The 13,469-nt window shown below is 42.2% G+C and overlaps 1 protein-coding gene across 2 annotated transcripts in view; it reads left to right on the top strand.

Moving 5' to 3' along the window:
• Nucleotides 1–13,469, top strand: part of ap2b1 (adaptor related protein complex 2 subunit beta 1) — a 272,901-nt gene that overhangs the window by 29,702 nt on the left and 229,730 nt on the right. For both annotated transcript variants that reach the window (XM_080210859.1, XM_080210856.1), the window contains exon 6: nt 13,134–13,324. In XM_080210859.1, coding sequence (XP_080066985.1) covers nt 13,134–13,324 — 191 coding nt within the window. The remainder of the gene's footprint in view (nt 1–13,133; nt 13,325–13,469) is intronic.

Genomic DNA, 13,469 nt, shown 5'->3' with positions numbered 1-13,469 from the left:
CAGCAGTGGGAAGTTCAGTCCACAGCTGGGCAGACATTTAGATTTTGAACTTAGCGTAGAAGTGAAATGATTGCACTGTATAATTGTAATTGGTTGGTGAGTTGATATACATTGGAAGCTATACCTGTGAGGGAGGTGATTATGGGTAAGACATACCAAACATGTTTATTTGGCTGGATAGACTAGAAACCCAGAGGAGACGTAACATACCCTTGTTACTCGTGAATCCTTCGTAGCTGATCTTCTGGACCGTCTGGAGCACGTTTTTGAGCTTGGCTCCGAGCTTTGGCTATGTCTTTACCATTGCCCAAGTAGCTGCATATAAATGGAAGTTTCTTAGAGATTAATAAATTACTTGTATGGTTATAGGTTCAGAGTCCTTGGGACATTTCACTGCGCTAAAAGGCCTGTTTAGTTTTGACTATTTTCAGTCTGTGATGCAACATTTAATGCATGATAGTCATGCAGCGAGATTTCTCCATCTCTTAAATATGGTCATACAAATAAGATATATAAAATACAGTTATGCGAATACTTATGAAAATTTATCTTCCCCGTATGCACTTAATAGAGTAATAAAATCCCTTTGTGTTGCTAGCCAATAAAAAGTAAGATGCACTAATAAAAAATGCATTTGAAATGGTTAGTCACTGTTCAGACTTCACACTTGATTGTGAATACTTGCCGAAGATCAGTACCTCTGTCTTCATGCACTCGCTGTCTTTAAAGTCTTAATTTCTGTTGTCAGTTATTCACATTATTAACTCTCCTGTTCGTTATTTAATAGAAACAGTCTGTATATGCTTGCTATCAATGGTGGAACACGATAGCTTTCTCCATTTCATATCCAGTAGCCTCCTTGGCCTGTAAGGCAGAGAATCTTGCCGCTTTATTTTCCTGTTTTCCCCATTTGTGATTGATGTTGCCTTTTGAGTAATAAACCGAAAGAGGAGACGTGTAAAAAGAGTAAAGTATGACTTCAAAATACTTCATCTCCTGATCCAAATATCACAGCTCTCTAACACCAAAACTAGACTTGATTGTGATTGATTTTTTAAAATATTTCTCCACTTAGTTTATATTTTGTAGTTGCAATGAAATCAGTAAATTAGACACTCGAAATGACCAGTATCAGCTGCTTGTTTTCAGGTGTCCTTATTTTGTAAATGTCAAAGCATTTACTGATTTTGTTTTAAATCAGTAGAATGGATACTTAATCCCAACATCTATAGTGGCAGTGAAACGATTCTACCCTTGGGATGTAATCCTGGATATAGAATTCTTTATCTGTCACGAGCTAGAAAATAAATCCCCATTTCACAATAGCTGTTTCTTTCACAACAGCTGTTGGTGCCTCATGCTCTTGTACATCATGTGCATTGAAGGTTGTCTACAATTTGGGAATGACAAGTTATTTTCTTCAAATCAATAACTTTGCAGTTTATTTAGATCTTGATGTCTGTTTTTGCTGGTGTCTATGTTTATTTTTGGATGGGAGTGCCTTTGTGTGTACAGGAATTATTCTGCTTTTTGTAGGGGGAGAGTCAGTTTCCTTGGACAGTAGCTGATGAGATCCTAGTCCGAGTTGTGTCCTCCTTACTGGTCAGCATGTGCTAACTACCCAATCCCGAGGAGAATTGGGGCAGAGCACTGGGAGTGGAAAGCTGCAAGACTGATTCGGTGAAAGTTTGGAATGGGTTTTTAAAAAAAGTCGCAAGTACTTAAGTAACAGAAACCATAAAGGAATGTGTGTTGGTAAAGGCAGGTACAGCATTGAATCCAGGAGCAAGCTGTAGATCACAACAGGGATTCATTGGCATCCAGCATTTCAGCAATGTGCTGGAATGCTGTCAAGGATTGAATCTTTATTTACATGAAGCTGCAGAGTAAAGTTCTGGCAGAGATGTTGAGGGAGCATGCGGTGCCACAGCAGAGACACTGGGCTGCCTTCACTCTGCTCAGTCAGTTAGAACTGATGCTTTCTGATGAGTGATTCCCAAAAGTGAGCTGAACGTTTCTGTACAGAATACTGTGTGCCATGATGGCAGGCAGATAAAGCCCAGGGGCTGGGGCTTTTTAGTCAGTGCTCTGCTCTCTTGGTTCCATGTTGGAGTTGTGTGATTTAATGTGTAGCCGTGGGAGGAGTTGTGTGCAAGCACTATTCGAGATGAAAGTGATTCTAGACCTTTATACTTTACAACCAATATCAGCTCATTTTGTCAACCATTCAGTTTATGAAGTGCATTCAGTTGGATATCTGATTCCTGTGATTCTATTATGTGTTTGTATTGTCTGTCTTATCCATAATTATGTCCTTGTGCTTTTATTTATCTCTTTCATGCAGCTCTGTCATTCACTTCCTCCCCATTTAGCCTAGTTATTCCCTCTGTCCTGTTACCTTGCTGGACCTGAATATTGCACTTGGTAGCTCCATGTGCATGACAGTGGGATTTGAAGAAATGAGTTGCATTTATGCCAGGAAGTAGCTCATGGTTTTCATGCTGTAAGTTGCAGGTAGCCTTGCTTGACGTTGAAGTGGGAATTCAATCGCCCTCCGCACCCGCAGTGACCAGACTGAAATTATGTTCACCAGCTTATTCGAGCATATGCAAGGGCATCTTGCGTATCTGGTGATAGCACACAAACTGCCCGCTCAGTTGCAGTTCAACATTGTTTTACATTTTCAATGAGTACAATTATTAGCATACACCAATCTCAAATTAACATGATTTGCTATTTCACTACAATTATCCAATCAAGAGTTATACTTGTACAGTGATTATGCTATCACAACAGACTCATCGGCAGTATTTATGATCTTCAACACTGTTCTATTTAAAAAGGCCAAAGGCACATCTTGTGTCTGATCAGAAAACTCCCACCCTGCTCGCTTCCCTGCCAGCAGCTGCATCTCGACTCCTTGCAATGTGCTCCTTAACCCTTACTTTCCCCTTTCAAGCATTAAGCTTAGGTCTTTGTTGTTTATTTTTAATCTGCATCTGTGACTTGATGTGGTCATAGAGGTTTACAGCATGGAAACAGGCCTTCGGCCCAACTTTGGGCAGCACTGCTGCTTCACAGCTCCAGGGACCTGGGTTCGATTCCCGCCTCAGGTCACTGTCTGTGTGGATTTTGCACGTCCTCCTTGTGTCTGCGTGGGTTTCCTCTGGGTACTCCGGTTGCCATCCACAGTCCAAAGATGTGCGGGTTAGATTAATTGGCCATGCTAAAATTGCTCCTTAGTGTCCTAAGATGCTTAGGTCAGAGGGGTTAGCGGGTGAAATATGTAGGGGTATGGGGGTCGGGCCTGGGTGGGATTGTGATTGGTGCAGACTTGATGGGCCGAAGGGTCTCTATCTGCACTGTAGGGTTCTATGATTCTCGTTCGATTGTCCAGGTTGTCCTTTTTTTTAACCACCATGCTAGTCCCAGTTGCCCATGTTTGGCCCATATCCCTCTATTCTCATCTTACTCATGTAACTGTTTAAATATTTTTTGAAAGACAGAATTGTACCCCCTCTACTCCTACCTCTGGCAGCTTATTCCAGACACTGACCACCCTCTGCGTGGAAAAAACTGTCCCTCTGGACCCTTTTGTATCTTTCCCCTCTCACCTTAAACCTACGCCCTCTAGTTTTATTCTTCCCTACCTTTGGGAAAAGATGTTGATTGTCTCGCCGATCTATGCCCCTCATTGTTTTACAGACCTCTGTAAGATCAACCCCAACAGTTGGGATGCAATTGAAATGAAGAAGTATCAAGCCCAATTACAGTTAGTATCTCTCCAAACTTGCATTGGATTTGGAAAGAAGAAATCTGTCACTAATGTTGGAAGCAGCAATTAGAAATGAGCCATTAATATTGTATTCAGTGCCACTTGTCCCCCAACTAAACTGCTACACTAAATATGCCAAAGGCAAACTTTGAGCAGGACCTGGAAACTTCATTGATTTCAATGTGTACATTCAAAACTCCATCCTTATGTGCAGTTATTTCAGTGATTTTCCCAATTCATTTATATTACTTGTCATCTGTATTCAAACCTGAAACTGATACAAATTGTTGATGCTTTGTCTTACCTGTGAAAGATTTGTGTTAAACATCTGTCTATATTGTGCTTTTGCAATGGAGTGGCAGTGATTCAATATTCATACTTTCAATATTGATACTTGATAATTCCCAAGCTGCTGCAGAATGACTTAATTTGTAGGTCACACCCATTCAGTAGTTGTTGATCATAAAGTTTAAAGTTTATTTATTAGTCCCAAGTAAGACTTAAATTAGCACTGCAATGAAGTTACTGTGAAATTCCCCTAGTCGCCACAGTCCGGCGCCTGTTCGGGTCAGTACACCTAACCAGCATGTTTTTCAGAATGTGGGAGGAAACCCATGCAGCCATGGGGAGAATGTACAAACAGACAGTGACCCAAGCCGGGAATCGAACCAAGGTCCCTGGTGCTGTGAGGCAGCAGTGCTAATCACTTGCCACGAGAAAAATGTGGGTAATGCTCACCATCTGCGAGAAAGTATCTTTCTTTCTTCATGTGCTGATGATGTTTCTGCGCACGGTCAGCAGAATTTTAGAAAACCCATTTTACAGTCTAGCACTTCCGATGTCTCAGGAACCCATTGAACCACACTCTCATCTTGAATTCCTGAAGAGTCCACTTGGGGTGGCACAGTGCTTAGCACTGCTGCCTCACAGCACCAGGGTTCGATTCCCGGCTTGGGTCACTATCTGTGCGGAATTTGCATGTTCTCCCCGTTTCTGTGTGGGTTTCCTCCGGGTGCTCCGGTTTCCTCCCACATCCTGAAAGATATGCTGGTTAGATGCATTGGCCGTGCTAAATTCCCCTTCAGTGTACCCAAACAGGGGCCAGAGTATGGCAACCAGGGGATTTTCGCAGTAACTTAATTAAAGTGTTAATGTAAGCTTACTAATAAATAAACTTTTAAAAACTAAGGATCCTCACATGGGTCCTCAGTAATTTGCGTCTACATGCTGTCCCCAGGCAGCATTGTCTGAAAAGAGTTTCCAAGCACTGACAATGTCAGCTCCTTCAGTTTATTATTGTTCTTATTTGTAAACCACATTTTTAATGGAGTTTAGCTCAGTTAACCGAACAGCTGGTTTGTGATGCAAAGTAGCGCCAACAGTGTGGGTTCAATCCCCGTACTGGCTGAGGCGATCCATGACACCTCCACATTCTTAACCTTGCCCTTCGCTTGAGTGTGGTGACAGCTTAAATCACCAGCTGTCAGCTCACCCCCTCAAAGGAGAGAGCAGCCTCTGGTTACCTTTACTGTATTGAGCACAGTTCTGGCCTCCAGACTATAAAAAAAAATCCAGGACCACTGCAGATGAGAGTAAAACCGAGAGTTCTGCCAACCAAGAACAACTGAACAGGCTGGGGATCTGTTTTTGAAAAGGCTGGAGGCAAACTGATAGAGGTCTTTAAAATTCTGATTATTTGAGAGAATAGCTGCAAAGACTGTTTTGCCTTGTGGGACAAGTGCAAAACTAGGGTCATGAATATGATGTTGTCCCCAGAAATCTAATAGAATAATAGAATGAATTGAATGAGGAACTCAAGACCATGAGCATTGTTGAGGTGATTGATATAGATGCAATTAAAGGGGAGTTAAATCGGTTGATGAGGGAACGGGGAATAGCAAGCTGTGCTGATGGGGTGAGATGAAGAGAGATGGGATGGGTCTAATGTGGACCACTTATGCCTGTTGTTGGGCTTTGAATTCTCTATGTAATTATGTTTTGAATCATGGAAGATTTTGATTAAGTGAGGAAAAATTATTTTAAGTAACAGAAGGGACAGAAACCAGGTGACAGCCAATTGACAAAAGAACTGAAGGTGAGGTGAGAACTTTTTTTAATGCAATGAGTTGTGAAGATCTGGAATGCACTGTCCGAAAGGCTTGTGAAAGATAATTCCATAATAACTTTCAAAAGGCAGGTAGATAAATAGTTGAAAAATATTTACAAGGTGCTTTGGGAAAGGCTATAGGGGTGAGTGATTGGAGAGTGGGCTAATTAGATATCTTTAAAAGAACTCACACAGGACCACAATGGATCAAATGGCCTCCTATGCAGTGTGGTTCTATGAAATACTTCTTTAACCAAATGTATTTAAAACCAACAAAATGGAGTTTGCCTTCAGCCAGTTTGTATGAGCGCTGAGCTGCATTAATGTAAAGCTCACCAAGGTATACTTGGTGTTACTTAAGGAGACATGAAAATGTCTGGCATTAGCATCAGGGCTTGAATATTTTTGTGTAAGAAAGAGATCCAGTGAAACTGGACCATTCGTTGGTTAGTCCTTTCAGTAGAAGATAAGGTGTAAAAGGACACAAGGTTGGATGAATGCTTAAGTTAGAATTTTATCTGTGGCTAGACCTGGATATCATGAGGCTTGGACTGATTAGTGACACATAGAAGATCAGAGAAGGAGGAGGCCATTTGGCCCTTCGAGTCAGCTTCGCCATTCATCATGATCATGGCTGATCATCCAACTCAATAGCCGAGTCCTGCTTTCTCCTTATAACCTTTGATCCTATTCGCCCCAAGTGCTATATCCAGCTGCCTCTTGAACACGTTTTTGGCATCAACAACTTGCTGTGATAATGAATACCACAGGCTCACCACTCTGGGTGAAGAAATGTCTCTGTTCTAAATGGTCTACACTGAATCCTCAGACTGTGACCTCCAGCCCCCGCCCTCCATTCTGGACTGTACCACCATCGGAAACATCTACCCTGTCTAATCCTGTTCTCTGAAATCCCTCTGTCTGAACTCCAGCGAAAACAATCCTAACCCACTCAATCTCTCCTTATACATCAGTCCCGCCATCTCTGGAATCAGCCTGGCCAACCTTTGCTGCACTCCCATGAGAGCAAGAGCATCCTTCCTCAGAAAAGGAGACCGAAACCATTCACACTATTCTAGGTGTGGCCTCACCAAAGCCCTATATAATTGCAACAACACATCCCTAATCCTATACTCAAAACCTCTTGTAATGAAGGCCAACATACCATTTGTTTTCTTTACCACCTGCTGCACCTGCATGCTTACCTTCAGTGACTGGTGCACAAGGACACCCAGGTCCCACTGTACACTGCCCTCTCCCAATTTACAGCCAGTCAGATAGTAATCTGCCTTCTTGTTTTTGCTTCCAAAGCGAATAACCTCACATTTATCCAAATTATACTGCATCTGTCATTGATTTGCCACTCATCCAAGTGTCCAGATCATGCTAAAGGATCTTTGCATCCTTGTCACAGTTTACCCTCTCACCCAACTTGGTATCACCTGCAAACTTTGAGATGTTACGTTTTGTTCCCTCATCCAAATCATGAATAAATATTGTGGATAGCTAGGTCCCAGCACTGATCCCTGTGGCACCCCACTAATTACAGACTATCAATTTGAAAAGGACCATTAATTCCTACTCTTTGTTTCCCTTCTGGCAACCAGTTTTCTCTCCATCTCAATACTCTTTCCCCAGTCACATGATTTAATCTTAGTCGATCATCTCTTATGCGGGACTTTGTCAAACACTTTCTACAAGTCCAAATATATCATATTGACTGGTTCCCCCGTCAATTCTACCAGTTACATCTTCAAAGAGCTCCAACAGATTTATCCAGTGTGATTTCCCCTTCATAAATCCATGCTGACTCTGTCTGATCCTGCCACTGCTTTCTAAATGCTCTGCTATAAAGTCCTTGATGATAGATGTGAGAATTTTTCCCTACTACTGATGTTAGGCTTTCTGGTCTATGAAACCTCAATAGCATTCCCATCACATGTCTGCCAAGTAATGTCCATCTCCAACATGAGTAGTCTAATCATCTTTCCTTGACATTAAATGGCATTACCATCACTGAATTAGCATCAGCATCCTGGGCGGTATTATTGACCAGAAACTTAACTGGATCTTAAAAATAGCAAAATACCATGAATGCTGGAATTCTGAAATGAAAACAGAAAATGCGGGGAAAATCTTAGCAAGTTTGGTAGCATCTGTGGAAAGAGAAACAGTGTTAATACTTCAGAGTCAAGTAGAGGGAAAACTGTGGTTTGTAAACTCTTTAAGAGGAGTTGCAGCAAAATAAGTCCAGGATGGGTGGGAGCTGAGAAGAGATTTGACAACAATGCTGAAGAAGTCAAAAGGAGAGAGATGCCCTGGTAGTTTTGTGATCCTCTCTATCACCTTTGTCCTTCTAAGACATGGATGATGTTTGTTTCTCTCATACTGTGGGACGAAGCATCCTCTCCAGAGGAGGAGGTGGATATGGAGGTATGGCAGCAGGCAGGGCTTTCAGTACTCAAATAGCTCAGTTGGTATTCTCTTTCCAGGTGCTTTCCTTGCTGCAAGGAAGCCGGTGGTTTTTTCAAGCTCAAATAATGGCCATTAATTAACTACCACTGATCAGAAACCTAACTTGACCAGACATACACATTACATAGCTGCAAGAAGAAGATCAGAGAATGCAAGTAACTTGCCCTCTTGATTCCCAAAAGTCTGTCACCTACTGACATGGTACAAGTCAGGTGTGTGATGATGATGAGTGCTTTCTACTTGCCTGGATGTGTTGCATCTCCAACAAAACTGAAGAAGCTCAACACCATCCAGGACAAAGGAAACTGCTTGATTGGCACCACATTAAACATTCACTGCCTTCACCAGTGGCAGTAGTGTGTACCATTTACAAGCTGGACTGCAGCAACTCACCATGGCTGCTTCAACAGCACCTTCCAAACGCACAACTTCTATCACCTCGGATCAAGAGCAACAGAAGGATAAGATCACTACCACCTGCAAGTTCTGTTTCCAAATCACGCACCAACCTGACTTTGAACTATATTGCTGCTGCTTCACTGTCGCTTGGACAAAGTATCTGGAACTCAGTTCCCAACAGCCCTATGGATGTGCCTGTGGCACATGGACTGCAACAATCCAAGAAGGTAGCTCATTACCACCTTCTCAAGGGCAACAAATGTTGGTCTTGACAGTGACACTGAGTCATAGAATCCCTTACAGTGCAGAAGGAGGCCATTCAGCCCACTGTCCCTGCACCACCCAGGCCCTATCCCCGTAACTCCACACATTTATCCTGTTAAGCCCCTGACACCAAAGGCCAATTTAGTATGGCCAATCCATCTAACCAAGAACAATTTTTATAAGTGAACTCAAGTAATAGGAAAAGACAGACAATCACGTTCACAGAAAAGGCTTCATGCTTTTAAGTGGGATTTGAAGTTTAAGAAAAGTGATACAGTTTGCTGCCAGTAGATGGTGGTGGCATTCTTTGCAGCTACTGTTGTATTGGATGGTGACAAGGTGCATTTAGAGATAACTCTGAGCGACTGCAAGAATATCACATCAGGGCATTGCAAGGTGTATTATGCAGTCTGATATTAATTAGTTTTACTGAATAGATTTACTGTTCTTCATTTTAAATTTGATGCGCAGTGTTCCTTCCAGGAATATTGCAGCCGTTTAACTCTGCAGCATGAATGCTGTTTTACTTGGCTAAAATGTTCATGCCTTTCTCCATTTCAGGAAGTGGGTCATTATGAATGTTATTAGGAAAGGGTCATATTCCCCTACAATTAAAATATTGTGCACTGGTATGTTCGCAGTACCTCATTTTGTGTCAATAATAGTAACCCTGAGGTTGGAAGAAGTGGATTGTTGCCTGGAAATCAGCTTTCCAAGGACTGCAATTGCCTGTCTTTTTGAAATGATAGGAGACAGACATGCACCGAAGTCACTTTGTGACTTTGCGACTAAGATCAAGCCCGAGATCAGGTGGAATGCTTGTTCTTGTCAGCTTGGATCTGGCATGTCTTTTCCGTGGGACCATGAATTGGAATGCGTTTGATTTGACTTGTTTCTTCAGGGCAAGCAAGGAAGTGGATTAAGGGCTTGCCCTGTCCACTCTGTGCATGGGCTTTGCCACTGAGAAAGGAATAACGTTCTTTAAAAAGGCATTTTATGTTGCAGTATTCATTTATGATCTTTACTGAGTCTGAGGGTTTTCATTACTTCTTGTATAAAAGATAAAATTAAAGTTGCCATCGTCCATAGGCCCCTCTCCCCTTTGAGGGGAAGAGCTGTCTGGTGGTGGTTTTAACCCGTAGCTCACCGCACCTCAGGTGAGGGGCAAGGTTGAAAAGACAGGGCCTTCATGAATAATTTCAGCCGCTATGGGAATTGAACCTGTGCTGTTGGTTTCGCTCTGCATCACAAACTGAAGGAGCCGGAATGGACAGAATCCTGCTCTTCTCAGAACCTGAACCCTATGGTGAATTGTTTTAGAAAACGGGCTGCTCATAAATAATGACTGCAACTCTAATTTGAACCAATTAATTTTTTGAAAAGTTGCCCAATTTTAAATCAAGTAAGGGAAGTCACAGTAATGCACATTTTCTTTTTGTTTTCGCTTATCCTGAATGCAAGGCTGTGGCTCAGTCGGCCGCACTCTCACTTCTGATTGGCTGTGGCTCAGTCGGCCGCACTCTCACTTGTGTTTGGCTGTGGCTCAGTGGGTCGCACTCACCTTTGGCTGTGGCTCAGTGAGCTGCACTCCCCATTGGCTATGGTTCACGTTCTCACCTTGGATTTGGAAGATTTGGTCTTCGAGGTGGCACAGCGGTCAGCACTGCTGCCTCACAGCGCCAGGGACCCGAGTTCAATTCCGGCCTTGGGTGACTGTGTGAAGTTTGCACGTTTTCCCCGTGTCTGTGTGGCTTTTTTCCGCGCGCTCCAGCGTCCTCCCACAGTCCAAAAATGCATTGGTTAGGTGGCTTGGCCATGCTAAATTATCCCATAGTGTCCGAAAATGTGGAGGTTAGGTGGGATGAGCAGGGTAAGTACGTGGGGCGGGCCTGGGTAGGATGCTCTGTCAGAGAGTTGATGCCAACTCAATGGCCTTCTGCACTGTAGGGATTCAATTCTACGAAGATCCATTTCAGAGACTGGAGCACACACTGATCCTCCAGTGCAGTACTTTGGGAGTGTTACATTATTGTTGATGGCATCTTTTGGAAGAGATGTTAAATCAAGGCCCTGTCAGGTACACACAAAGGCACCCTGGCCAAGTTTATTCTTAACCAATAGTGCGAGAGCACAGGTTATCCAGTTGTTATTGCTTTTTGTGAAGCTCAACGTCCTGCAAATTGGCTGCCACATTTCCTACACTACAGTCATGACAGCACTTAAAAGTAGCTTGTTAGTCCCCAGCTGGTGAAAAATGTGATAGAAATGGGAGTTCTTCTTCAATAAAAATGCTGTACAGCAGCTGGGTTCAGTGTCAGACCTTGCTGGTTTCAGATTTATTTTATTTGCAGACTTTGTTTTTGAAGCAAATTGGTTTTATTTACACCGACAAAATATGCAAAGAGTACATTGGTATACCAAAGATAGTTGATTCAATATCAAGTGTGACTGATATTCTGAGGGGAATTGCACTTGTTGCACTTGGTACTAGATGGGAGAAGCTACATTTTGTTGTGATTCTCTTTCAGCAAGCAGAGGGAGTTGATAGAGATAGTTATATATATAATACAATACTGCAATCCCCTGGTTTGACAATAGTTTGTGATGGGGAGAGATTCAGAAAGGAGAAGACATCTAGGTTGAGTTTGCGCAAAACTTCCATCTCGGCCTTAAATGGGAGATCAGTTTTTTTGAGCTCTGTCCTGGTCACAGGATATTTCCACTTCTGGGAGCGTCTTTCAGCATCCACCCAGTCAAATCCCATCAGGACCTTGGATGATTCAATGAGATCATCCCTCATTCTTTCAAATTCCAGTGGTTTACTTCTAATGCTATTATATTGTCAACTGAATCTATACAAAGTACTCCAGATGTTTTCACCTGTTCAGATGTAGCAAAACTTCCCAACTTTTATATTCCATTTCCCTTGCAGTAACCAGCAACACTCTATTTGCCTTATGATTCATGCACCAAGACACCCAGATCTTTCTGTACCATTGAGCTCTACAATCTTTAACTCTTTTAATAATATGCTGCTTTTCTATTCTTCCTGCCAAAGTGAACAATTTCACATTTTCCTGCATTGTACTTCAGCTGACAAGTATTTGCCACCTCATTTAAGGAGTCTGCAAAAAGCTAGAGATAGTAGATTTTGCTATTATCTTCGTAGCTTTCTCTCCTACTTGGTATCATCAGCAAATTTAGCAACCATGCGTTCAGTCTCTTCACCCAAGTTATTGATATAGATTGTAAACAGTTGAGGCTCGAGCACTGATCCCTGTAACAGATTGCCAACCTGAAAATTACCCAAATATCCCTGCTGTCTGCTTTTTATTCGCTGACCAATCCTCGATCCATTGCAAGTATGTTACCTGCCTACACAATGAAATTCTATTTTGCACAACAGCCTTGGATTTCCAAAAGGCATTTGATAAGGTGGCACATCAAAGTGTGCCGTGACTACAGGCTCCCCTTTGTTCACGTTACGTGTTCCTTCCTCCAAGATGTCTAATAAATTAGTCATTCACAATTTCCCTTTCACAAAACCATGCTAACTATCTGATTGCACTAAGATTTTCTAAACCCTGCTATAATCTTCTCAGTAATGGGTTCAATAATTTTTCCTATTACTGATGTTGTGTGATGAGCCAGTAGTTTCCTGTACTTCCCTTCTGACTCTCTTCTTGAACAAAAGAGTTGTGTTTGCTATTTTCTAATCTGATGGGACCTTTTCAGAATCTGGAGAACTTTGGAAAATTGCAATCGATGCGTCGACTATCTCAGCAACCATTCTCTAAGCCATTTTTAACTCTGCTCACAGTCTGTATTGAGGACAAGACCATAATGTTTGGTACAGTGAGGCCTGATGCTTTACAACAGAAGCAAATGTCAGTGCCTGATTATTGGTTAAAAAAAAAACACTGTTATAACATATCATCTATTATTTTATCAAGATATTGGAAGAAGACATTAAATTACCATTTTATACTGTTACTAATCTCAACTCATCATTACACAAACAGGTAATTGAATTTGGAAGCCTATGTCTATGTTTAAGTCCAATATTTTCACTGTGGACATAAATTTCTCTCCATCCAATATCTTTCCCTGCAGGTGGTTGCGAATGCTGTGGCAGCTCTCTCTGAGATTAGTGAATCCCATCCAAACAGTAACCTGCTTGACCTCAATCCTCAGAACATTAATAAACTCATCACCGCTCTCAATGAATGCACCGAGTGGGGTCAGATCTTCATACTTGACTGCCTGTCAAACTACAACCCCAAGGATGAGCGCGAGGCACAGAGGTGAGCTCGCACCTGAGGCGCTGGCTGTGAAAGTTCAGTCGAAACCACTAATAAATCTATTACTAGCCGGTAACAATAGCTGGATGTGGTGGGAAGAAGGTTTTCACAAGGACGGTTCATAGTGCGTCATGTGAAGCTATTAATC

Source organism: Carcharhinus amblyrhynchos, chromosome 23, assembly GCF_965287045.1.
Source record: "Carcharhinus amblyrhynchos chromosome 23, sCarAmb.v2.hapA, whole genome shotgun sequence".
In the NCBI taxonomy this organism is placed as follows: Eukaryota; Metazoa; Chordata; class Chondrichthyes; order Carcharhiniformes; family Carcharhinidae; genus Carcharhinus; species Carcharhinus amblyrhynchos.
This window is presented reverse-complemented; position numbering and strand designations above follow the sequence as displayed.